General features: G+C 37.1%; 1 protein-coding gene across 3 annotated transcripts; it reads right to left on the reverse strand.

Annotated features, from left to right (window-relative positions):
* Positions 1-1,301: 1,301 nt before the first annotated feature.
* LOC145783139 (protein maelstrom homolog) lies at positions 1,302-27,182 on the reverse strand. 3 transcript variants are annotated; one of them, XM_082594925.1, is made up of 16 exons: positions 27,108-27,182; positions 18,057-18,247; positions 15,925-16,038; positions 14,993-15,077; positions 13,766-13,915; positions 12,698-12,870; positions 10,027-10,081; positions 9,105-9,249; positions 8,542-8,604; positions 6,790-6,916; positions 6,386-6,535; positions 6,058-6,196; positions 5,371-5,429; positions 4,012-4,069; positions 3,647-3,727; positions 1,302-2,980 (listed from the first exon to the last, which is right to left on the reverse strand). In XM_082594925.1, the coding sequence occupies exons 2-16, from the start codon at positions 18,231-18,233 to the stop codon at positions 2,895-2,897; spliced, it is 1,662 nt and encodes a 553-aa protein (XP_082451051.1). In that variant the 5' UTR covers positions 18,234-18,247; positions 27,108-27,182; the 3' UTR covers positions 1,302-2,894. The 3 variants fall into 3 exon arrangements, with proteins under 3 accessions (XP_082451051.1, XP_082451052.1, XP_082451050.1); XM_082594926.1 differs by lacking the exon at positions 27,108-27,182 and adding an exon at positions 24,554-24,579; XM_082594924.1 differs by lacking the exon at positions 27,108-27,182 and having other exon boundaries at positions 18,057-18,303.
* Positions 27,183-27,328: the final 146 nt, after the last annotated feature.

A 27,328-nucleotide genomic window follows, 5' to 3' on the forward strand; every position in this document is an offset into this window, starting at 1 on the left:
ACTAGGTAGAGGCAATTATCGTTAAGTTTCTTGCCCAGAGACACAACAGCAAGTGCGGGTGGCTGGAGTCGAACATGCAGGCTCTCGACTGCGAGCCCAACGCGCTAACCACTCGGCCACGGCCACGTTCTTAATAAAATAATACTTTATAAACTAATTAAGCAAACCCTTTTAATTTGCACACTTAAGCTTAACTACTTGAATATACATAATTTTAATTTCAAATTTTATTCTAACAAAACATCATGCACAATAATTGCACATATTGTTTCAATAAAATGGTAATCTCTCAGTTGTCAGTTTTGCCTTCTTAGCAACATGAGCTTCTAACATTTTGTTAATTTGAAAGCACTGCAGAATACAGTACTTAATTTAGCGTTTGAAAATGTATAACATGTGACATTCATAAAATAATTTAATTAACATTCAGCGAATAGCTCTACTCTCCCTATAGAAACTTTGTACCATGAAGAAGCGCAATCTTCGTGCAACACCACAACAATTAGAGCAACATATGATTTATTGAATAGGCCTGCAAGCACTTCACTTATGCCTTAAACAGTTCAATAGCCTACTCGTCAACTAGTAAAATAAGTTCAAAAACTGCTGAGCTTATCTAGCACTTCCAGAAAAATCGATCAAAAATCACGAAGTGAACATGATTATCGTGTCACGCTGACATATAATCATAATTTTCTTACACCTGTATGCACTGTTATGCAGTCCTTACACAATTTACTGTACTAAGTTAGTAAATGATACAATTTTGAAGAATGTTTTATAAAGGATTTATAGAACTCTCTGTGGACCAATAGAAATTCCTGGTGGACCACGTTGAGAATCACTGCTTAAAGGACGCCCCCGGATGTAATTGACAACTTTAATACAGACTGCAACAACTTTTTTGAGGTAGGGCGGCAACGTCTTTGCTGCCAAGGCATGGCGATAGACAGTGGTTTAAAATAAGATCTGGTACCCTCTCCTTTACAAGGGCAGACCTGCTTTCGAGCATGGCTGGAGCATCCTCTGTGCAGATTGATCCTACCTTTTCCCACTTAATCTGACGCTTCTAAAAAAACTGTCCAAGAGTCGAAAAACATCTGCTGCTTTTGTCGTTGTCTGCAAAGTTTCGCAGAAAAGGAACTCATCTTTAATCTCACCATACTTGACGTAACAGGTAAAATTGCATTTTTTTAATACTGTATGCAGTTAGTACCCCTACAGTCTATTCCAGCACCCCCGGTTGAGAAACGCTGCACTAAACTGAGCCCGCAAACAATCAACTCAAATCATCTTGCCTTCAGGCACGGCTTGTAAATTGTATCTTTCTGTATTGCTTCCACGTTTGTAAACGTTGAATGAATATAAAATAGCCTACTGTATAAAATATTTTGATCCAGTGGTGCGGCTTTTTGAACAGGCAATTTAAGCACCAGCAAGTCAACTGCAATATTTTACAGGCGAATATGGGTTTGTTGTATTTGCAGGTACGTTGGTACAATGTCTGGAACGTCTTAAAAAAAGCTAGCGAAATGTATTTCACAAAAGAACAGTTTGCACAGAAAACCACACAGTCAATTCACCACAGAAAGAACAAAATTTTCCCACAACTTCGAATAAAAAACACATTGTTCTAAAGATAAAGCCGGTCAGATTCGGAAATCAATCAACTTTTCAATCCATTTTTGCAAATCCCAAAAGCTACGCACAAAGGCGATAATTGGAGCCTGGTACCATAAAGCGGACTTTTCCCCCCAAAGTACACACGGTGTTTTTTTCGTTCCAGGCCCCCCTTGCAAGACTTTGAGACCCTAAAATGGTCCTGGGTCCAAAGTACCTCCTGTAAACACTAGCGGTTACGCAAGAATAATGTAAAACACGATGTAATGTAATAGACCACAAATTTTTCAACTTGATTGTTTATCACAAATTTGTGATGTGAAACAAGATGCTCATGACGAGGTGGCGGTAAATGTACCTCAAGCAAAATGTAAAACATTTACAAGCGATGTAGTTTTGGCGACCACATCTCTGCAAACAAACTGCAACTTGCCCACGAATAATTACTTCCAAGCGTTGGATCAATGCAAAATTTAGCAAATTTAGAAACTATATCGGAAACAGTCAAGTAGACTGCACAAGGTCGTCGGTTCCGTCTTCAGTGGATGTGAAGTTTGTGCTTTGGCAATTCACAAAGAGCTGTCGATGCATCAAACATAAATTCCGTTGTTTTACATCACTCAATGTCAATAGACGTTAAAGTGACGCAAATAATACGTTTGTGTACTGTATGAATAAGTTGCGCATTTACATGAACAAAGCAAATGATAGAATGAAATCAATGGCACTTTGATTTGCTTCGAAGCAACGCCGTCCTTGCTATGACGAAATATCGTGTGAAGCTTGCGTGTCACTTTTGAGTTATTATTTTTTTGATACCGCCAAAACACTGCAAGTGGAGATCTTTAAACAATCAAGATGCATCACCGGAAAGCCTCAGTATAATGGTGTACGCATCTCAAAATAAAATAGTAGACTTTCCTATGAGGATCATAAGTTCAACGCTGACAAACAGGAAAAAGCAAAACTGGCCGTATTTCAATCACGTATTAACATTCCTTCGTCCCAGAGCCTGTGTTTTGCGACATGCCACGACGTGTTAAGTCGACTTCTAACCGTAAAGAAACAAACCGATGAAAGTAAACAGGAAAGCCTTTGGTAACTTCTCAAAAGTAGCAGGATCAAACGAAAAGAAAATACGCAAAATGTTTTAGGTGATTCCTTGGATATTTAAACGGCATGACGTGTGGCCAACTTGAGTGGTGTCGTTTTGAAAGTGAATCGCGATGGCTGTCACGTCAAATAGAAGCGATTGTTTCAGGCGGGAGAAAGGATTAGCGAAATCTTCCCCTTCCCCTGCCGCGACCAAGCATTGCTTTAGGAATTCTGGGCTTTAAATCCTCATCTGCTTCAGAAATACCTGATGTTGAAGAACATTTTGTAAAAGACTGAAATGAATACGCAAAAATACTGAATGCTTCACAAGAACGTTAGCTAGCACAAGCAATGCACTTTTTGTCAGTGTAACTGAACTTATCTGCAATAGACGCCTGTGAAGCAAGGATCAACCATCCGGAAGGTTTAGAACAAAGTTGTTTCGAAACGACCCAAAGGCTCGTTTGAAATAAATTGTTTCAGTTAAAAGACTCTGTTTCAAACAATAACATTTGATTTGAACAGCGAGGAAATTTAAAAGTGCTTCAGTTTCCACATTGGTATCTGCCAGAACTTGTTTTGGAGTTAGTGACCAGCAGACACTCTCTAGACACAAGAACCCAGCCAATACATGTGGGGACTTTCTCATCATCTCCACCTCAGCAGATGGGGAAAATAATTTTGAGATCAACTCAAATAAAGTTCGAGTCCAAAATTTATTAAACCTGAGTTTGCTGATCTCTGAACGTTAAAGTCTCACTCAGTCAATACTGACAGTCGTGATTCTTTTCTTATATCGAATTGAAATTCAGCAGTTGCAGCAAATAGTTTCACCAGAAACCAGAAAACGATTTCGCAAAGCTTTCCATGCACAAATCAATTAATAATTATTATAATCATATCATCACACCATTAAATATAATCAGCTTACCAGAAGACGACATGCTGATAGTGGCATTAAAATCTTCAGACAAGGCATCGATTCCATCACCTGTCACCATACTAGAAGACCCTAGAAATGATAACAAAATGATTCAGTGACTTAAAAACGAGTGGTTGGCCATGACAAGTAGTCAAAGACAGAAAGCCTTGGGTTGACCGGTTTTGAAATTGAGTTGTTGACAACGTTTTATTTTGTCACAAAGTTTCGCTTTTCATCACACAATGAGTTGATAGAAGCGAGAATGAGATTAAAACTGAAAATTACAAAACTTAAAAATAGCTCTGCTCGGCAGCCAACGTTATTTTTGTCGCTTCAAAAGTCGTACACTGACCATGACCAGCCATGCTACCAACCTGAAGGCGGCCACTCCTTTGGCTTCACTGGAAAGTTTGCAGCCATCGTACTTTGCTTCTGAAATAGAAATGTTGGTAATAAAATACAGTAAGTGAGGTAGATTAAAATTTTCCCAACCACAACAGACCCAATTCAAATATTTAGTCTTTAGTTACACAACGCAAAGGTAGCTTATGGCAATTCGATTGGAAGCAAGTTTTGCGAAGGGATTCCTTCATTTAAGAGAATGTGCAAATTAACTGTTGGTGAAGACAGTTTCCACCACCATGCACAATCGCATGATTTTCTAACACAAGTTCACGTTGATCTGCAGAACACGCAGACGGAGTTATTTAATGTGGCATAGAAAAAAATTATAGAGCTTGACATACTAATGGCTTGGGGAAAGCTGATTTGTGATTGGAATAATTCCCCGGCAATAAGACTTCAACAATCGGAAACTTCACTCGTCAATCTCGGTGACCGGGCCTGCGTCAGTGATTCAAAGCCTCTACAAGTATGCGAAACTGCCAGGATTAAGCTCTTCAAGAAGCTTTCCCAGTCTGAGGATAAAGATTCAATCAATCAACAGATTCAGAGCAGGGTGTTAAACGCGACCAACATAAAACATATATAACCAACATATATAACGCGACCAACATAAAGACAGATACAATCCGACAAATTTGCTGTCGGATCTTATTTTCGTGTTACCTTGGAGGATAGTGATAGCAGACCGCTTCAGCGCTATAGCAGAAGTTGTAAAGAGTTTCCTCTGAGAATGTTATTACTTGGAATATGAAGTATTATAAAACTGAATTGAACTGTTTCATTTTCATTACGTTTCTCATTTTATTCCTCAGTAGAATCTATAATTGTTTAAATAAATCAAACAGCGGACCATAAAAAGGAAGGCAGAAGCGAGATAAGTAAACAGACACTTCAAGTGGTGCCTACATCGAGGCCAACTGTGGATAAGAACTTGAAAATGTAAGTGAATCTTGTTTTTTCTTATTTAAATGCAAAAAGACGCTTTCTTTTGACAAGTGTCAGCACCTCAAGAATAGTTCAAACCAGCGTTGCCAGATAGCAAATTTTGTCCCAATTTGGAAAAAACTTAAGGTGGTTAAAAACAAAAAATTGCAATTGGAAAATTTTGGAGTTCCACGAAGTAAGGGTAGAAGGATTAGCTTTAATTGGAAAGCTGGCAACACGGCAAAGAAGGCAAAGACCTTTTTTGAGATCAACTAAGATTGGCGAAAAATCAGCTGTAAAAAACGCAGATGATATGGTATTGCGACTGGGTAATTTTCTATGCGGCTGTGAAGAAATTCACTTGACGGCGTTTGGCAACACTATTTCAACAAACGTTTACTTACATTGGTAAAATGAGGATTAGAGACAGGACGACGACTTAATCCAGTGCTTGGCTTGTTTCCTACCAAGTTAAATATATATTTAAGACAAGGCAGCTGACTATCTTATATTTTATGTTAAATAAACAAAAAATCGACAAATTTAAAAAGGATTATAGTTGGATGAAAATCTTTCTCTACCAATCAAAAAGCGGCTCAGGTAGCAAGATCCCTAACTTTCACAAAAAAAAAAAAAAAGTAGAAACTTTAATACAGCACGATTGATTCATGAATGACAAACTATGTAGATCTCTTCCATACATGATCTTGGGAGGTTTGGTTTTCCATCACAGGTCTTTCACGTCGAAGAACCTTTGTCCTTCACAGCTAATACCAAAGACGAATGTTAGAAGATCACTGTCAGTTGGGCAACCCTGTTTACCACAACTATCCACCCTTGATTAATCGAAATCATTGCTGAGTTAGCTTTTGATCGACTGGCAGCTGGGTATGTTCAGTGGTCTCAAGGATAGTAGGTTCAATCACCACTCAGAGCGGTGTTTTGGTAACACTCAATGGGATAAGCAAAAAGTGGAATAGCTGCAACCTTGAACTCTTTGTTGGAAGCATCACACATTAGCATAGGGATGAAATTGATAAAAAAATAAAGCACATCAGTCAAATATTCTTCTAAGAAACTAACAAACCTACCGCTTATGAATTGCATCTTTGGATCTTGATCTACGCTCTCAGTCAGAGTAGTTGTGTCTGGTGGCATCGAGTTGAAACTCTGCACTGAATAAGAGGAATTCTCAAAGGGCATGGTTGTGCATTGGGTTGTGACAGGTACCTGTGGCGAAAAGGAGATTAAAAAGACGAAACAAATCACTTTATTAGCTTTCGATATGGATATTCAACCACAATTAGCACAAACGAGTCAACATTACCGAAACGAACGGAAATATGTGGAAAGTAAAGATGAGAAGATCTCACAAGAAGAGCTCCATTCCATGAGATCAAGTTCAAAAACGTCACTTACCACGTCAAAACTGGGCCTATAGCGGACATCCCTAGAAGCGTAGCCACTGGGAGGAACTTGTCTGTTCTGCGGATACTGAATGAACTCGTGGTTTTCGTTTCTCCTGGAAGCTAAAGGATTTGGACGATCTCTATTTTGCCTCCGATGTCCCTGAAAACATGAAGTCAGCACAAAATGAGGAAAAAACGAATATTCTTGAATGTAAATCAGGTTCCAAGTAAGAACGTTCGCGTTTTCTTTACAAGCTTTCTTTAAGGATTTGAAGACCCAATCAACAAGAACCATCGATCAACAACTCAAAAATAACAAGGGTTTTCTTTCAATATTCCAACTACATTAATATCGATACGTCCTTCATGAACAGTTCTTGAAGGTATCCCTGTTCGGGGTAAGATATCCCTCACCGGAAAATCCTCGACTTGTTTCGTATCGGGAGCGATGATAGTGAAACTCGGCTCTTTCTTCACAGGGAGATGCTGGTCAGTTATCTCAAAGCCATAAGCCTTTGCAAGCGAATCACTCATCCAGTAACTGCAAGATACAATTAACGTAAATCGTATTCTGAGCAATTTTTTTAAAAGTTTGTTAATGACCAAACACAGCATAGAAAAGTAGAATCATAACCAGTCAGTTACGATGGATGACCACGCCGAATTACCAAATCGCCATCAACACGCAACATTTACTCGTGATCCATCAACAAAAGGTCTAATAAGTCAGTAGTTTTACACTAGTTTTGTGTTATACACAGATGACTAGATCAAGTGATGACAGCTCAGATGTCGGTGTTGGCAGCGCAAGAGCAAATTTATATCCAGCAGCAACTGGTGGATGGATACTAGGCTATTGCACTATTGCAGGTGCCTCGACCGTTTCAAATATTGCTTGTCTGCATTTTGGTTATGTTGATGTAAGTAGACCACCCATCTGAAGTTTTGAAAAGAAAATCCATCAAAGTGTTCCTCGCTTGTCGGGGTAGTTTTTGATTTTCATTGTGAAAAGGTTCAAATTTTGCCACTGGAGGACGCTGTCGGAGGTTCACAATACTTCAGGAGCATTAAAACGATGCACTTTTTTGCACAAATTGAAAACAATTGTGTCCACATTGCCTGTTGCGTCTAGAGCTATGGGCAGTGGGCACTAGAGACACATTTTAACCTTTTGCTGCCAATCTTTGCTTAAACGTTGGATACACGGTCCATACGAATTGACACGGAACCAAAAGTCAAGTAAGTTTAGATTTAAATTAAAATTTAATGCTACGCCTGCAGCATTGCAGCAACCTCATGGATACCTTTTCTCAGCCAGCAAAAGCATAGTTGGTTTTTTCAAATCGTTTTAACGTCATTAAACATTGAAACGATGTGAAAAAGGCAACTTTGTTAAGTACGGAAAAATAATAGCACTTCAACTGCAAGTCGTCCAAGTCGGCGGAAGGCAATTGATTTACCCGAACGCAACTATGTATATTGTATGAGGAAACGAAATGCTAGAATGTGCTATCTTTAAACTTTTTTGGTCGATAGGAGTGCAGGTACAACGTGTGGTGCACCTGGTACGACATTTTCCATCGTAGATGCTTGAAGAACACAGGGATATCTAGAGAAGGGGATATGAAGGCTTTTAATACGTCTGACAATAGAAGGGCTTCTGTTTATCGTAAATAATCTCTGTTTACCGTAAAATGACAATTACCACCGGTAGTAGTTCAATAACTCTTGTTATGATAACCTGCATTGCGCTATTGGCATCAGGCCTGGATACTCACTGCATGCTCATGGTGATTTGTTAATTCAACCACCCGTTTATTTGCTTTACATCTGGCCTACTGCAAAGACTTTGTTAGGAAAATCAGCAAACTGGTAACTTTTCAACTGTCTTTCCAAACAAGTGTTCTTTATATATGCTCTATGTAACATTTACTAACTGTCTTCTGTAACTGACTGTACCAGCTACACAACAAAACTTTCTGCAATTGTGAAAAGAACTGCATGTTTCACGCTCTACAAACTACCGCCCTGGTAGTGTCATAAGAATAAGGCAATCGCTGTGAGCCTTCGCATCCCCTTCTTTAGATATCCCTGGAAGAACAAAACATAAAAAAAATCCCATGTTTAGTGTTAACAAAACCATGTCATATCCGACTATTTCCTCACCAGCATTTGTTCACGGTGAGAAGAGAGCAATGAATACATTCGATCTCTTCATGATAGTCGCACCTGCAAAGCAAGCGAGTGCAATCGTAATCCGCAAGCTATCTGCAACTTTACTCTCACATCAAGATTTTAAGATTTTGACAAACAAAATTGTTAAATGACATAAAATACAAAAGGTTTTGAAAATAACTTGCTGTTGCAACAAACGAATTAAAATGTATCAAACGTGCATTGCAGAACGGTGCACTGCGAAAACTGGCTCACAAGCCTAGTACCTTGGTGCGGTGCTTTTAACTTTTTCTAGCTTACACCCCAGTCCCAGTTTTATTGACAATTTTTTTGAAGGCACACCATGACATCTTACAGAAATATTACATTAAAGAAAGTTGAGAACAGAAAATAGAATAATACAATTCAAGGATTCAATGCTTTGTTCGAATCCACTCGAAGACTGCGAAGAACAGCGCTCTAGTGGAATGATCAATATTACAACTGCAATGATTCTTAAAAAAAAAGTAACTGGAAAGTGCTACTTCTAAAATGACTGCTAATAGTTTCCTTACATTGTGTTTGCTTCAAAGTCATACATATGACTGTTGCAGCCGTTCTCGATGGTACTCAGTGATGGTCTCATCATCCCACTGTGATCGAACAGCTCAGCAGCCATGTCCTCAAGTTCGTACACCTTACCAAGCCTATTGGCAACCCCTGTGCGATAAAGAAATGCGGACATTTGTATTAATCGGTGGGAACTGACGAAGTTAATTTTATTCTTTCATTGAAGTGGCCTAGTGGATATAGTACGTTTAGTTGATAGATATACTACAAATACCTGCCTGGTCATACTAAAACGACATTATAATAGTGCTGCATCTAGTTCTTGGTTACCATTCAGCACTGAAGAAATGAATAAAGATACCGACGTACGCGTCTTACAAAGTTGCTCTAAAACTGTTTAATATGATGGTGCTGAGAGCCATGCATATCTGTGGTGAATATACAACAGCCATATAAAATGCGCTTAAGTGGTTTCCACTTTATTTTGTAAAGCAGAGTTAATGTTTGTCCTCGCAAAACCGTGATTGGCTCCAAGACTTTTTAAACCGGTATAGCTGCCGGACTATTTAACGTCAGGGACGTTTTGCAGGCTCAGGAGAATTTGATTCGTTGTTGAAATACCCTGTAACTTCCACGTGGTAGAGTTCAAATGAGTGTGCCCTCAATTAGATGACGTTTGACCGGCGTGATTGCGTGAAACATGTAGAAATGAATTGATCACAGTGTTTTTGTGTGTGGGGACAGAAGTTAAAGCCAGACCTAGTTGAGGCGAATATTGCTTCATGCGAGTCACTGGCTGCGACTTTTGTTTTGCCAGTACGAAGCAAAAAATCTCGTTCAATCTTTAGCAATAACACGACCAGATGCAAGAAAATTCTTTATGGTGAACAAACAATATAAGCGCTGATAATTTTTAAACCCCCTCACCTGCGTGAGCAGAAAGCCACTCCAAACAGAAAATAGTCTTTCGCTTTTCAGCAATCTGAAATAAAAGAAGTGAATTAACAAATCTAGCAAAGTAACGCATGAAATTATGAATACTGAAAAGTTTGGGTGTTCATCAGGACAATTATCGTTTCTAGCACTAGTTGCTACGTTCATCTGATGAAATTGATGTGTTATTCGCTCTGAGGATGCGCATTGTCACGGTGCGCGAAACGTCAGTGAAGCAATAAACCATCCTGTTTGTTGTTAATTTTACTTTCAATTCCATTAGATGAACGTAGCAACTAGTGCTAGAAACGCATGAAATTATATTGAAATGAAGAGATGAGAACGAAAAGTACTAAAGTCACACTTGAATAAAACAAATTGAGAGCATTTCAAGCATTCGTACGATGAACCTGAACACATTACCAAGATATATGTACGTGAGTCTCCAAAGACACTTTTTCTGGTGAAGATTTCAAGGTTTCAGATATTATTTGTATTTAAGGTTTAAGATATAATTGCTTACAGAGCTCTGTATTCAGTATTTTCGCTGTTTATTTTCGTTATGTTCACAGTTTTCGTTCTCACGTCTTTATACGTTAACAGTACAACAAAAGAGGTAGGCTACACCAGAGCACGCAACATCGGAGTTTTTGCATGGGAAATACTGAAATAATCGTTAGTTTGTAATAATGTCACACAATGCAAAATTCAATATATATATGATTTTTTGCTATTACTAATATTAAAGGGACGTTTTGTCACAAGTAGAGGAAGAAGCCATTCCCCATAGGTGTATGCTTGAGCGGAAAAGCCAAAATCAATCAAAACAATGACTTGTCAATACAAGCCGCGTTTGCAGGGCAATTGAACCTTTGGAGTTCTCTTGAACTATATATATTGTTCATGTGACAGACAGTACAGATGAAAACATTCTAGTAGCAAAACTTTCAATTTAACGTCACAGTCCGAACAACTGAACATAACTGAGAAAGGACTTCCTTAATGGCACCTTTCGGTTGGTCTGTTACCTGTTTTGCTCCGCAAAAAGCGCCAGGAAAACATGTTACATTTACTTAATATCAAAGTCAATGATAATAGAAACTTATTTAGGATCAATCGCATCGCCCCTTTTTTGAAAGTCTATTTTTCCAGTTTTACCATGTATGTAATAATAATAAATTGTAAACACCATTTCAATCGGCAGATTCTGTTCGGTATTGCTCGAATCAAAGTCTTACAGTCTCGTTTTTGTGCGAGTCTTTGCCGCAGTATTTTGAGCACAAGTACAACGTTTCACTGGAATTCCTTGAGAAAAAGAAGTGGATTGCAAATATAATTAGATTCTTAAAGTAAACAGCAGAAACTTTTATTTTAGTAAATTTGACCACATTGGTTGCCGTGTACCCCACGGGACCAGGTGGCCTCTGTATCTGCTACTGGATGATATGAATGAAACAACCTGGATCCTGGACAACCTTCTTATTCTTGACTATGTCTCGTAAGGGAAATTCTCCACAGTCGGCAATGGAGGTTTGAAAGGTGCCACAAAGACAAAGAATAATTTAATACTTATTACGACTTCCAGTGTGGTACGCCTATGGCGTTACTCGAGGTCGGTAAAAACTACAAAAGCTTGCCAACTAGACGTCAAGCGTGTCGATGATCCCAGTCGTTAACTGCGCGTTGAAAATATTGTTGTTTTCTACTTTAGAATTCGGAGTGTTGCAAGTAGGCAGCAATCAAATTTCATTGCGGAAATGTCCTGATGTAACGGCGCATATGCGCTCGTTAGGGGGGACACTGCTTCGTACCTTCCTAGCATACAAGTGAGACAACACAGAGTGACATAAATAAGGAAGTCAAAACAGTGTGGCCGAGTTCATATAAGAAAAGCACACAATCTAAAATAAAATATCCGGTTCAAAGTCTTCCTTAAACTTTCATACAATGATTCTTTAGGTCATTTTCAACAAGAAGCTAAGCAAACAGGATAATGTATCATACCCAGTCAAAATGTGGACCGCATATCAGGCGTTAATTACTCGGAATGGCCCGTTACGGTGAGTCCGATTCGGAGAGTCCGATTCGGAGAGTTCCCTATTCGGAGATTTTTTGAATTTTTTTTTGAAAATTATCTGGTACCGTAGCCTGATTATCATTGCCGCTTTTACATCGTTTTAACGTCGCTAAACGTTCAAATCGTGCAGAAAAAAATAGAAATAAAATGTTTGAACAATTAAATGAAAGTTCGTCGGTACCGTAGCCTAATTATCATTGCCGCTTTTACATCGTTTCAACGTCGCTAAACGGTCAAATCGTGCAGAAAAAATAAATAAAATGTTTGAACAATTAAATGAAAATTCGTCGGTATCGTAGCCTAGTTATCATTGCCGCTGTTAAATCGTTTTAACGTCGCTAACCGTTGAAATCGTGCAGAAAAAAATAGTCGAAGCTTTAGATGAGTGGGGTTTAGATTAGACATAACCATTGAGATCTTAAGACTAAAAAGCGAATTAAATTTATTTTTCAACTATTAATGCTTAAAATTTAATTGTAAAATATTCAAACATGAGAACAGAGTCCATAATGGTTCGAAAACATTGTTAACAGGGATATCACATCGAATTTGTGACAGACAGCTGAGAGATCAATGAACACTTCGTACCTTGCAGAATAGCGGGGGAAATGATGAGTTTCTGTTGGGGTTGACAAAGCGGGTCAGTTCGTCCCATATGATGTGATACCGGTCGTCGGCTTTGTCGAATCCCTCTTCGGGAATGCGATGTGATTTCTCTGCAAAGATTTTTATCTCTGCTCGCATCCCGAGCTTTATTGGTCCTGCAATTTATTAAAATTGAAAATATTTGTTGCTTTTAAAACGATTAGTGACACCTGCCACAACAAATTGTCTATGTAGAAGGAACGATCTATCTACCTATCAGTACAAGCCTCTTTCGTATCCCGGCTGCTATCAACCGCATGTTCACTCATTCAGATAAATACGAGTTGAAAAATCATAAACACACATTTACACAACGAAATATGTAAAAGAAACACAAATACACAAAAATAGCAACAGAAATGATTGGCAGCATTGAAGTCATTGCTGCCTGACATCATGCTTCTGTAATTACAACATCAAAAATATTAACTTTTTACATCAAAGCTAAAGCAGTAAACTGGATGATTATGCAATAGAGTTTTTAAAAGAGACGTAAAACATATGCAAAAGATTTATAGGACTAGTTAAGAGTACTACGTAGTCATAATGGCACAGAGAGTATTAATGACTATTTAACAGCAAAACAGAAAGCATGATACATTACTTTGTACTAAGTTTCTAAATGACAACTTCATGTTGTTTTAATTAGTAGATAAAAGCGTGTAGTAGATATTTAAAGGCAGCTGCTACACAACGAGAGAAAAATCGCTATCTTCTAATTCTGCACAGATAAAAATTTCGAACAAAATAACTTATAAACTGAAAACATTGTTTGCATACATTAGACAAAAACGCCGGGCTGAACTGAAGTCACAAGCCCGAGAATTACACTGCTCGAGATGACACAAATCAAACTCATAACTCACGAGCCACTGAAACGCATCAGTAAAAAAACTTGGAAAATCAAAACGTTCCTATAAATTATAGTCAAAAATTTGAGCAACAGTAACGCTGTGGGAGTGAAGGCCTAAATCAGCTAAAATATGATGTTTTGAACAAATAAGCTGGTACCTGGGTCAATAAATTTGTGCCAAACTCTCTCGATTCCCCTGTTTAGCGTATAGTCGATGCAAGCAACCTCGCACGGCTGGTAGCCCTCTTCATCAGGAAGTTCGAAAAGGGATTGAAAAGAAATCAAGTAAAAATGGACATCACAGACACCTGCAAGCAAGAACGAGACAGTGCCATCAGCACATTTCATTGCAGAACGTGGCTGCGCACATAAATTATAATGAAACGTTTAGATTGTACGGATCTCAAAATATTTCCTCACTGAAACAAAGACAGTGAATCTGCAGTATGCTAAAGAGCAGCAATTTGGAAAATGAAAATCATACGCTTAGCACAATAGTTGGAGTTATAGAATTTGTATGTCTTTCCCAGTAGCTATTTGTATATATACTGTATATATACCGTATAATACAAAAATGATACAATGATACAATGCAAATGATCATTACCAGTTTCACTACTCACTAGCCGCCACTCGTAGTTATATATTATTTGAACTACCACTAAAGCTAACCATTGTATGTTCATTGTTCATCGTAGTCATTGACAGTAACCATAAACAGCTAATGCCCAACACCTAACGATAGCTATTTTACACGCTGTAGTCATGTATATAATGACATAGCTATTGATTTATTCACACAGTTGAATGAGCTTATGCGGGAGTGTTAGAGCGTTTCAGCCCGGTCCCACAAACGAAATAACTCAGAATAACTCGTTTCTAAAAGTTGAGCGATTCCGACTTAATCACAGGCCTCTAGCTCTAAGCTCCCGGTGGCCATGGCCGCCGAGAAGTCGTTAAATGACCTCCGAAACTACCTCTCCGGTAGGCCATGTTTGGACGCCGGCTTCCACAGGCCAACATTTCTTAATACTCTGTTGGAATTTAAAATTACTTTTCTCAATTTTTTTCACCACTCGAGTTTGTACGTGAAATTTTTTTTTCTTTTTACATTAGGGTCTAGTTTGTGTTGCTCTTACTCGAACGAACGCAAAAACACGACATTAATTATTGGATTTTAAAAATACAAATTTTTAAAGGATTTTTTATTTTGGCTGCGGGATCCAAGAATTTGGCCGCCGGGAAGAAGCTCTGGTAATCCATGCTTGGTCGTCGGTAAAATAAAGGAGCTCGGAGACCTGTAATCATCATGTTCAATGGTGGTGGTGGGGCAAATGTTAAAGTCCATTTTTGCGGACATTTACACGTGAAAGCAATTAGCTTACCATTTCCTACAGGCCACTGACTTCTGTAAATTTTCCTTGCTTGCTTTCTTTGTTTTACTGTCAAGTCTTCCATATCAACTCGAAACTGAAACAAATTTTAACATTTGAGGACAGTGAGGTGATATTGAAACATACAGCACTATTACAACAATATAACAAGTTATATAAATAGTAAAATGAAAGAAAGAATAAAGTTTATTGTAAATTAACAGAAAATAAAAAGGTATACGACATTCTGACATGGCTGACTTGACGCAAGACAACTGATCGCGGCAGACCTGTCGCGGAGATATCTCACGGCGAAACTATTTTTCACTAAACACTTGCTAAGATGAAAAGTCATTCAACACCTATTTGGAACAAGAAACAACAAGCTACGCAAACACAAAAAAGACAAGATCATTCTATTAAATAATATCGTCTTTTTTAAACAAAAATGGACAGCTGTTTAGTCACAACAAGACAGTGTCGACTAGTCAAAAACAAGTTGTGAAGGGAATTCAGCATGATTTATAAGCAAAAGTATCCACACAATGCAAGATAGAGTAAACTTTGCGTCAAATAGTCTCGCGGTGTCTTCTCTACAACAGTTGGATCGCGATCAATTGTCTCGCGTCAAGTCGGACGTGACACAATGTCCTGATCCCTCAATAAAATCAGCCAGGTTGAGAAATGAGAAACCTGTTATTTATTGATAAAGCTACAGCTACCACAGAGGCGGCTTCTTCATTAGTCTATCCTATTCAACTAGAAATTAACTTGTAATTCAAACTTAGCTTGTAATTTTTGCAGTGATTTTAAAAAGAATTTTGAAAAACAATAGTTTTGCATATCTTGGACCCAAATTTCCATTGCATGACCCATACATGTCTGATAACAAAACAGAAATAACATAGACGTTAGTACTTATATACAATTATACATATTCTTACATCCATAGGCTGGCCAGTGCAATCCAAACGACCTGGCCTATTTTGTTTTTTATTTTGAATTTTCCATGCATTGGCCTTTTCTTCGTATACAGATTTTTCCGCTGGACTCATATTCTGAAACAGCAAGTAACTATAAACAAAGCAGCTTTGAAGGTTACATATGTTATTGGCAGTGCACTGCAGATTATTCTTGAAAATTACAATTGAAGCATTGAAAATTATTTAATTTATCAGTTTAAACAAACACCAATACTAACAGGCTCAAAACAAAAACGTTTAGTTCTTAAACAAAACATTGTGCTCTATAAAAAAACGAGATGAATAAGGTAACAGTGCATGCAAAAATGCCTAAAAAGAAATGTAAAAAGCTCAACATTTAACAAAAATGAGAAAAAATGGACATTTTTAGTGCAAGGTATTAGAACAACTAATGAAATTGTTGTAAAGTTTACACAGTTTCAATATCTTTGTAGGTGAATACAAATCATCACAGGCCTCGAAATTCGTTTTTGTTGACGGCCGACAAACATGTCCGGTCTGAGCAGCTATCTCGGCGGACAAATTAAGTCTCTCGGCGGACACACCAGTTTTAGTGACGTCATGCTTAATCACTTTATAATTGACACTTGATAATTCTTCGCCATTTCAGAACTATAGCTACGGTTTAGAAGGCTTTTTAAAATTTCAGCAAAGTCACTGTGAAAGGCTTTCATCAGATCAACGACGTGCGCTTGAAGAGTCAAAGAGCCCTGTAGCTGCCTAATACGCCGCATGACTGATTAACTTCTATCGAACGAGGTCGTGTGGCTTCTTGCGTCACAATGCTCTGGGCACAAGTTGGGAAACGTCTACACCAGGGGTGTTCAAATGGCGGATCTCGATTCCGGATCTTTTCAACTTTTTGTGTGGATCTTCCAATGTCAACGGAAAAGATGGGATACCAGTGCATGACAGTGAAGCATTTTAGTTTGGTGTGCTTTAGCATTCTGCATTCAAAGACTTGTCAATTTATGCCCTCACATGTTTATTGCCACTCGTTAGGTTGACATGTTCCACTTTCCATGCTTGAAAGTGACTCTACAAGAAGTTAACTGTGATAATGACTTGTCAAGCTTAGTTGAATTTCTGGAAAATTTGGACACTGAGTTTTGTAACACGTTCAAAGAATTTTATGAAATCAGTTCAGTTATAGAATCATGAAGAGTTACTTAAGCAGAGATGGGGTTGCTTGGGGCCCACAAGACCATTATCACATGTGGTGGTAGGCAGCAATATTTTATCAAAACTTAACTTTATAACTAAACCATTCCAACATTGAACCTAAAACCCTCACATGTTTGATTGACTAATCTCTTACTCAACTTTATATTGCCAATAAATTTTCTCAATTTTTTCAACATTAAAGAATTGTGTTAACGTCAAAGTCACTTGATGAGATTGAACTACTATGTTTCATGGCAGAAAATTAAGTAGTAAATGCATGAGTAGAGCAACAAATATAAAAATACACCCGATAGTCAACATCATTACACTTCTTCGCATGGCGATCTGAATCTGGTGATAAAATTGTTAGAGAAGATTATGATTAACGCTTGGAGAAAAAAAGTTAAATTAAAGCAGCCTTCCATTATTTCCCTTTGTGTGATCTCCATCATGCTTGGTCAACTGCATTTAAAAGCAAACTTTTATCAGCTTGATAAAATGTTCCATAATATATGGGGCCCGACATAATAAATAGGATTTCCATCCCTTTCTGAAGAAAAAGGACCTGATTCACAACTACATGGAAGAATGAAAATTAAGAGAACGGCAAATCCAGAAAACTTTAAAGTTAATAAAAAGAATAGCTCATAAAAGATGTGCAAAAAAGATCAATAGACCTGCCGAGTAGCAGAAAACTAAACCGGCTAGTGGCTAAAGCATTTATGCAGGATTTACGTCAGAAGCGTAACAATCAATGATGAGATTATTGCCAGTAAAGTGGGATGTTGCAATTAGAAACTAAAAACTAGGTTTATCTCAATTATAAGACATTCTTCCATATGACAAAATAACAAGCAACATGTCATTTATGAGAACTTGAAAACTAATACCAATAATAAAACACTACAAGCCAGTGAAATGCAATTTACCTTCCACCTTTCAGATGCATGAGCAACTGCTTCACCTTTGAATGAAACATTTTGTCCAGATCGTCTAAGTTCTTTCACTGCATCCTCAAGGTAAAAACCAAAAGCATTTTTTGGTGCTTTTTTCTTAGAGGTCTTTGGCTTGTTTACGAAAATTTGCTGACCCGCAACATGATTCATTTTCAACCAAGTTCCTTGAAATGCAATTAACTTCCTTGTTTAAAAGTAGAGGCAATAGAAGAATATATAAAAGTCTAAAACAGTCAAGATATAGTTCATTATCTCACTTGCAAAAGTGGAAATTTTATATTTATCCCTCAGATATGTTTTGGATGATGACTTTGAAAAAAAAAACTGAGCTACTCAAAATGAAATTCATTTGATATCCACTAGAAGCATATGCCAATTTTTTGCACCTCATTCTATGTCACTGCTGCACCAGCGATAGACACTGTTCCGAAAGTGTATTTTATTGGGTGCTAGGCGGTTATATAGCATCATCATACATGTTATAATTATGGCACTTTATATAGCTGTCCAAATCGGAATGGCCCGTTTCGGCTAGTCCGATTCGGCTGATCCGATTCGGCTAGTCCGATTCGGCTATTACCCTTTTCGGCTACAGCCCGATTCGGCTAGTCCGATTTGGCTGATCCGATTCGGCTAGTTCCCTATTGGGCTACAGTCTTTAGCGGTTAGTTCCCTATTCGGCAATTTTTTGAAAATCCAACGATAATCCTTCTGTAATCCAACAAAATCCAACATCGTTTCTTTTGCATTCCGACAAATTTAGCGAAAAATGTTTGAATAATTAAATTTCTTTTACAGTTGAAATTATCGAAGCTTTAGATGAGTGGGGTTTTGACCTAACCATTGAGATCTTAAAACTAAAAAGCGAATTAAATTTATTTTTGAACTATTACTGTTTGCTCAGATGAAATTGACATGTATCATGCGTCGCCGTCTGCATGCAAACTTAGAATATATTAGAATCCTCAACTATTACAAAATTCTAAATCCAACGACGCTTTCTGTTTATTTACTGTAGAGAAATGTGTATTTTGATCTCGAAGCTTTAGATGAGTGGAGTTTAGACCTAACCACTGAGATCATAAATCATATTTATGACACCGGTTACATCCCTAGTGATATGGTACGTTCCATATTCATAACTTTACCAAACCAAATCGGAGCAACAGAATGCTCACTCCACAGAACAATTAGCCTTGTGAATTACGTAACAAACAGCTTACTCCAAATCATGTTGATGCGATTGAGACCAAAACTACAATCGGAAATTTCAACAGCACAATTTTTATTTGTTCCAGACAAAGGGACCACAAAAGGAATTTTTACATTAAAAATGATAACAGAGAGATGTGTCCGATCTCCAGATCTTATCAACGCTTACAGTGAGATGATTTTGAGAGACATCGAACATATGAATGGAGTAAAGGTTGGGGTACAAAATGTAACAAGCTTGAGATACGCTGATGAATGATGATACAGTCCTGATAGCAGAATCTGCAAACGATCTACAGGACTTATTAAATTGTGCTGTCAATAACAGTACACGAATGGGTAAGAGTTAAATTCAAACACAGAATGTATGACCGTATCAAAAATGAAAACTTATCCAAATTGCAACCATACATTCAATGGTGTGTTGCACTCAATGGTGTGAAACAAGTTGATAAATTGAAATATCTTGGGTACACTATAACTTGCGATGGCAAAGTGACACTGAAATTAAAAAGAGAATCGCTATAACAAAGGATACTTTCAGTAAAATGAGCGTAGTCTTCAGGAATCGCAACATGACAACAAAGACCAAAATTAAACTTTTGAAAGCATATGTAATATCAATTCTAACCTACGGATGTGAATGCTAGACAATAAGTAACGATATGATAATAAGAACAGTTAGAAGGCGCCAGATGCAATTTGTAGGTCATATTTACAGACAGGGAGATTTGGGATGGGAAAAAGAAGCAGTGGCCGTCAAAGATTAACTTATTTAAACAGATTGAATCAATGGGCCACAAACACAACAGTTAAAACGAACGATTTTATACGAATGGCAAATGACAGAAAAGATTGGAAGACCATGATCGCCAACGTCTGTATCAGATGAGACACATAATCATCATCAATCGTTTCTTTTGCACTCCGACAAAGAAAAATAAATTGAATTGAAATTTAGCGAAACATAAAAAGCGAATTGAATTTATTTTTGGACTATTAAATTAAAATGTTGCTCACATAAACTTGACATGTATCCTGCGTCACCGTCTGTATGCAAACTTAGAATATATTCGAATCCTCAACTATTACAAAATTCCAATCCCTAGTTTAACAAGTCAATACAATCAATACGGTACATAACAAGTAGGGTGGGTCGAAACGGACTTTTTCTCCGATTTCATTGCTACAAACTTTCTTTCTTGCGAATAATCATAAAACGACATTCCTGAAAGTTTGAGCTTGATCGAACATCGTCTTCATTTCTAAAAATGCTGATTCTTGCCAGTGTTCACTACCTGTGAAATAAGTAGGGCCAGTAAAAGTCATTAAAGTCATATTTTTTTGGTAATGCAGAAAGTTGTCAAACCGATAACAGTGAAACAACGACGTTTCTACGGTGTCTATTTAAGAAGTTATAAAGTCATAAAAAGTTATATTTTCTGTTTTAGATCATAAAATATGACTTCATTTTTACTTCAAAATACAAAGATTGAGCCGGAGTAACTTTGTAAATGCAGTTCAAACAGCTCCTGTAGACATTGAACTTTGATAATAATTTGTGGAAGGGAGGCAATGAGAGTTCTCACGCTGAGTCTCACTTAGCATTGGAAGCAACATTTTTATTACTTTCTGTAGCCTAGTAATAGCGCTTGCTGTTTGATGTTAATTTGCATTGTGACATCATCTTGACACATTATTTTGCAACACACAATCCAGTCTCTGAACATTATAAACACTTGCAGTAGGCCACTACGTCGCTAATAAGCTGAACCGTCGTAACTCCAAAAATGCAGTTTTGAGAAAATTGAATTTTAAAGTTCACGCTGTGTTTGCTGTACATTGTTTGATCTTTCTAAAAGTTCTCTAACGGAAAAACATGAAAACTATATATACATTGTCTTTCATGGAGCTTTGTTGTTGAAAAAAAGATAATTCTTTTTTGCAAAAATTGAACGTTAGAAAAATGAGTATGGACATACGATAGTTTAACAATAAAAAATTGTCGAAATGTAGTTACAATAAAACAGCAAAATTGTTATGCGAAATAGAAAGAAATATAAGTAAGCCTTGAATATCAACATGCAAAAAACGATTGAAAGAAAAATTACCTAAAAGAAAAGGGAGTGTTAACGTGAAACGTGTAAAATTACTTTCAGAGCAGAGTATCGTAAGTCCCATTTTATTATTTTATTTTTTTGCAAAACTATCGTAACTCCAATTTGCGATAGTTCATCATTCTGTATCATCAAAACTAAAGCAGATGGACTTACGATGCTTTAACAAAATAAACTGTAGTTTATAAAGATATCAAATCAACCAAAAACGCAATTTTGAAAAATTTGGACTTACGATAGTTCAGCTTAACGGCGACTAAGTCAACCAGTGCTGAGACCTCAAGAGTCAAGGGTACTTTTCGAGTACAGAGCTTTGACTCGTACTACTAAGTAGCTGGTTTGGTAGGTAGGCCTACACATAGGCGCCGACTTTTATTTTTGCACGGGGTGGCAGATAGCACAATATGGCAACCTATAAACTTTCAAACTGCATGTTTTTGTTTGATTTTTACTAAGCATTCGAAAATTGCATTTTTTTAATTTGAAAATAGATATTCATTTAGGGGGTGGAGCTAATTTTATTTCCGAGTATTTTATAGCTGTCATAATTTATAGCGATATTAAGCAGTTTAAAATTTTTCAAAAAAGATTTTTGGGAGAGGCAATGGAAAGATCGTATTTTATTGATTAATAAATCCCATTGTAAACCTAACAAATGTAACAATGACTTATGAAAAGTAACAAATAAAACGATCCCAACAACAAGGAAACAAATCGTAGCCACGTGTTGCGTAATCTTCACGTAGCTTGCTTGATGTTACGCAAGTATCATGCTTGTGACAAAAACAATCATTTTCTTCGCAATACTGTATTGGTTCACCTCTTGCTTTACGTTGACTTGAAGCGAAAACCAATAATCAAAAAAAGATTTAAACGTCCGTTCAAATTACATTTATTTGCAGTAAGTAATGTAACCTAAACGGGGTGGCTGCCATCATGCCATAGAGGTTATGGGGTGGCGTGGCTGGCCACCCCGCAAGTCGGCGCCAGTGGATGCATTAGACATTTGAATTTTTGTAGTGATTTTCAAGTGAAATAGAAGTGTTTTGTTAGTTGTTCGAGTGTGTTGTTGTTCAAAATACATGTAAAAACTTACATACGAGTTATTAATTAGAGATTAGCATAAATTTGATGCTTAAAACAAAGTCATATATTATCATATATTTCAAAAAATAAAGTCATATTTTTCAATTTTTTAGGTAAAAAAATGGCCCTAGTAATAAGTAATAGCACAACGTCACTATCAAAGCAGTTGTTATTATTAGGGTAGGGCAGTCCGTGGTGCATTCCCAGGTCCAACGTCAATGCAGGTGAACAATGGTTGCGATTATTACAATTCAAGTACTTGACATTTCTTGGCACATTTTCTCAAATGATCAAAATATAGTCATCATAACACACATTATTACCTGATTTGTTGCCACACAAGTGTTGATGCGAGCCTTGCATTTCTCATCACGTCGGGAACAACGCCAGTATTTCTTAAGCCCGTCTGGACTATATTGAGCTAGTTGAAACATGTAGCCATCATGTAGAAAAACCTCACCTTTGCGCTGTGTACTAATCGATTCCTCTGCCATGATCAAGTAACATCAACTGAGAGTCTAACGAAGGAACTAACCAAAGGAATTTCAGGTCATGTAACGCCGAAACCCAGGTTTACTCTAAACTGCCACTTAGGTTTTAACTTCATCTTTTATTGCAAACGCTATTTGGCAACTGTCTTTTTTTCGTTGACACGTTTTCGCTGAGACTTTATCTCATTAACCCCTATTGGTAATCATGAAAACTGTTGTTTTCATGTAAAACACATATTTTGAACGAACCCAGATATCAAAACTCGTCATTTTTACATTGATTCAACGTCTGCAGACGTTGAATGAATGTAAAAATGACAGATTTTGCCGTCTGGGAAGGCACTCAAAGGTAAACACTGGATAAAATGCAAGAATGCAAAAGATACCATATTGTCGAATTAAAATACAAAATTCTCTAAATAAACAGAAGAACCGGACATACATTTCTCTGTTATCATTTTTAATGTAAAAAATTCCTTTTGTGGTCCCTTTGTCTGGAACAAATAAAAACTGTGCTGTTGAAATTTCCGATTGTAGTTTTGGTCTCAATCTCATCAACATGATTCGGAGTAAGCTGTTTGTTACGTAATTCACAAGGCTAATTGTTCCGTGGAGTGACCATTCTGTTGCTCCGGTTTTCTTTGGTAAAGTTATGAATATGGAACGTACCATATCACTAGGGATGTAACCGGTGTCATAAATATGATTTATGATCTCAGTGGTTTGGTCTAAACTCCACTCATCTAAAGCTTCGAGATCAAAATACAAAATTCTCTACAGTAAATAAACAGAAAGCGTCGTTGGATTTAGAATTTTGTAATAGTTGAGGATTCTAATATATTCTAAGTTTGCATGCAGACGGCGACGCATGATACATGTCAATTTTATCTGAGCAAACATTGATAGTTCAAAAATAAATTTAATTCGCTTTTTAGTTTTAAGATCTCAATGGTTAGGTCTAAACCCCACTCATCTAAAGCTTCGATGATTTCAACTATAAAAGAAGCGATATTACAACATTCTCTAAATAAACAGAAGACGTTGTTGTCCATTTTATGTGAGCAAACAGTTCAATTTAATAGTTCAAACATTTTTCGCTAAATTTCATTTCAATTTGTTTTTCTTTGTCGGAATGCAAAAGAAACGATGTTGGATTACAGAAGGATTATCGTTGGATTTTCAAAAAATTGCCGAATAGGAAACTAACAGATAAAGACTGTAGCCCAATAGGGAACTAGCCGAATCGGATCAGCCAAATCGGACTAGCCGAATCGGGCTGTAGCCGAAAAGGGTAATAGCCGAATCGGACTAGCCGAATCGGATCAGCCGAATCGGACTAGCCGAATAGTAGCAGACCCGTCCAAATATCCAAACTATCGCCATGGATTGTCTGCTTTTCAGCTGGATAGGTCACAGTTTTCTGGGTCTGCTACTATTCGGTGAGTCCGATTCGGTGAGTTCCTAACCTCTAACCCCTAACCCTAAAATGGCAATGATAATTAGGCTACGGAACCCGACAATTTAAAAAAAAATTTGAAAAAATCCCCAGTGGGATCGTACTCACCGAATCAAACTCACCGAATCGGACTCACCGAAACGGGCCATTCCACAGTTTTCTACACAGAAATTGGAATAATTTACCATATGCTGTAGTTCAGGCATGCACAACATACGGCCCGCGAAACCTTTTCATGCGGCCCACGAGATATTCCGTGATTTCGCTCATTTTTGCTGAAAAATTTTACAACAACAGTCCAACCTTTGTTGCTTGTTTCTGCACAAAGTGCGCGGATGAATATTTTCAAAACGTAGTGTCTGGTACCGTAGGTGTCAGTGTACATCAGAATTTTACTGTTGGTTGAGTTGTCAGCATTTTGTAAAATATACAGTACCCCGTAATCGCGTTATGACAAAAGATGTAACGTTTCTCATTAAATTTCATGTTTTGATATTAGTCTTGTATTATGTATAATAGATATTAGTATTATATTAGCATGTAGATTTCTTGTTAATGTTAGGAATTTATACTTCGTTGGATTTGTTATTGTTTGTCACCGTCGAGGGGTTACTTTTGTTGTAAAACCGTCGAAACATAGTTACAAGCTCTTATGAGAGATAAATAGAACAAAACAGTAATAAACTTTTCTCCATGGTTACAGTTACATAATCAACGAATCCGATGCTTTACCGCCGATAAGCGTTAAAAACAACTAGATACTGTAGTGCGAGAGGCAACCGTCTCTTGACAGTAACCATCTTCTCAACTATATCTCTTATTCGACAGTTAATCGGTCAAATTATGTAAAATAGGCTACACGCTAGTTACAACAACGTTAGCACGCGCCCGCAAAAAATATTTTTTTGCTAAAACGGCCCGTGTACTGTTTTGAGTTGTGCATGCCTGGATTGCCTGCTGTAGTCAATAGTATGTCTATTGCAATATTTAAGCGACGTGTCAAAAACTATTTATGATTGTGTCTTATCTTCTCTGCTTCTTGTGATCTTTGTTTTCTCTTCATATCAATTGTTATTTGCGAGTATGTTAATGTTTTTCTCTGTAGTACCGGTACCATGTGTACTGGACCAGAATACAATATAATAATAATAATAAAGTTTGTACATACAAAATCGATTAATTGTATAGAGAGAGAAAGAAACCTTTTATTTTGTCTGTTGCAACAATAGTACGGTGCAATTATACACAATACGAATAAAATAGTACCATAGCTATCTAAATACCACAACAGACAGGAAGCAGCGAAAGACTATATCAGTCATCGAGTCAGCTGCTTCCCAGTTCTTAATGTGACAAATGTCAAGCATTCGCAAATTACATTGAAACAAGATAGGCTGATGTTCAGTAATATTAATGAAAGAAAAGAAACCATGTGCTGCTGCAATCCTCAAGTGAAGCCCTAAGGTTTTATTCAAATATAAACTTTATTACGGGTGATTAAAAATAGGAAAAACTTTTGAAATCAATAAACTCTTGTAGCAAGGGCGTTTAAACTTCACTGCAACCAAAAAAAGTTCAACCCAATAAATAGTACAAGGCTACGAGTAAAAACATTTTCAGCAACAGTATTATATACAATACAAAAATAATCACAATTTAAAAAAAGATATAGGCCTATTATTCTGTCATAAAACAAATGGCTGAGTGACTCTCAGTGTGACCTGTTAGGCTGCATGAAACTAGCGCAATGTGATTGTATAATTTGACAAACAAATTGAATAGAATGTAAATGAGAAATAATTGAGTGTAACCTAATAACACAATTATAGATCAATAATGTTTTTTTCAGACGAAATTTAACAAATCAAATCCAGGTGACGTATTATTACAAAGTTTGAGCCCAAAATAACAATTTATGACAATTTTTGACACTTTTCCAGTGACGAACAACGCATTACATTTTTGCGTCGTTCGGCAAACATGGTCACATCCTCTTATGACGAACGGAAAATTATCCAGAGAAATTCTTAAATTCAAGAAAATTAAAAAACTCTTAACTTTATTAGGCCTACTCATATTTGAAGACATAAAAAATTGGGCTGTAAGCTACTCAAATTAAAAATTGACCACAAAAATGCAGAAGCCTAACAATTAAGTCACTTCGGGTCAAACTTTAATTAAAAATTGAAAAAAAACGCTTCCGCGTAGTACCGTATCGAACTCATCCCCTCTGGAGCACCAGCCCGATAAGTATCCTATGCGCCACCGAATCAGTTGAACGTAGGTGTTGAGTTTAGAACTTATATAGGCACTCTTCTCGTCTTTTGCTTTGAAAGAGAAAAAGAAAAAAATGCCTACATAGTGACGCCATGACCGGTCAAATAGTGTTTTAGATTCAAAAACCGGCGCCGGTTAAATAGCCACTGCCCAAAAAAAATGAAAAATTACATTAAATTTGGTGCATTCTGAGCGTATTTTCAGCTCTAAATTGTAATGAAAAGTTAAGATAAAACTTTTGCGGTTTGCTCTTTTAAAGATTAGATTTTTTTCCAAGCCAGATGCCATTGTCAAATGAGCCATAGGTTCCCACTCTTGTCCTGAAGTTTTTCTACTGTACTCAGAAATAATGTAACAGAAGTAGGTACGGTAACCCTAAACTTACACCTTAAATCTTCCTGTCAACACGTCCTATACCATCCTGGTTTTTCCATCTATTCCTTGTGTGGGTGTTGTTTCTTTGTGGTATTTTTAGAACATCGTTTCTTTCGCATTCCGACAAACCTAACTAAAATTCATGATCAATAAAAAATCAACCAGGTTTGGTAACTACAAAAATTTATTGGTAGAGCTTTTGCCGCCGTAAAGGCGGCTTCATCAGTACTC

Source organism: Aplidium turbinatum, chromosome 14 (genome assembly GCF_918807975.1).
Source record: "Aplidium turbinatum chromosome 14, kaAplTurb1.1, whole genome shotgun sequence".
NCBI classification, from domain to species: domain Eukaryota; kingdom Metazoa; phylum Chordata; class Ascidiacea; order Aplousobranchia; family Polyclinidae; genus Aplidium; species Aplidium turbinatum.

Coding starts and splice junctions, on each gene's coding strand:
- LOC145783139 (XM_082594925.1), bottom strand. CDS start 18,233: ATGAATCATGTTGCGGGTCAGCAAATTTTCGTAAACAAGCCAAAGACC. Junction 16,039..18,056: donor ATGCATCTGAAAGGTGGAAG/GTAAATTGCATT, acceptor TTGCTGTTTCAG/AATATGAGTCCAGCGGAAAA. Junction 4,070..5,370: donor CTAATCCTCATTTTACCAAT/GTAAGTAAACGT, acceptor TTTCTATTTCAG/AAGCAAAGTACGATGGCTGC.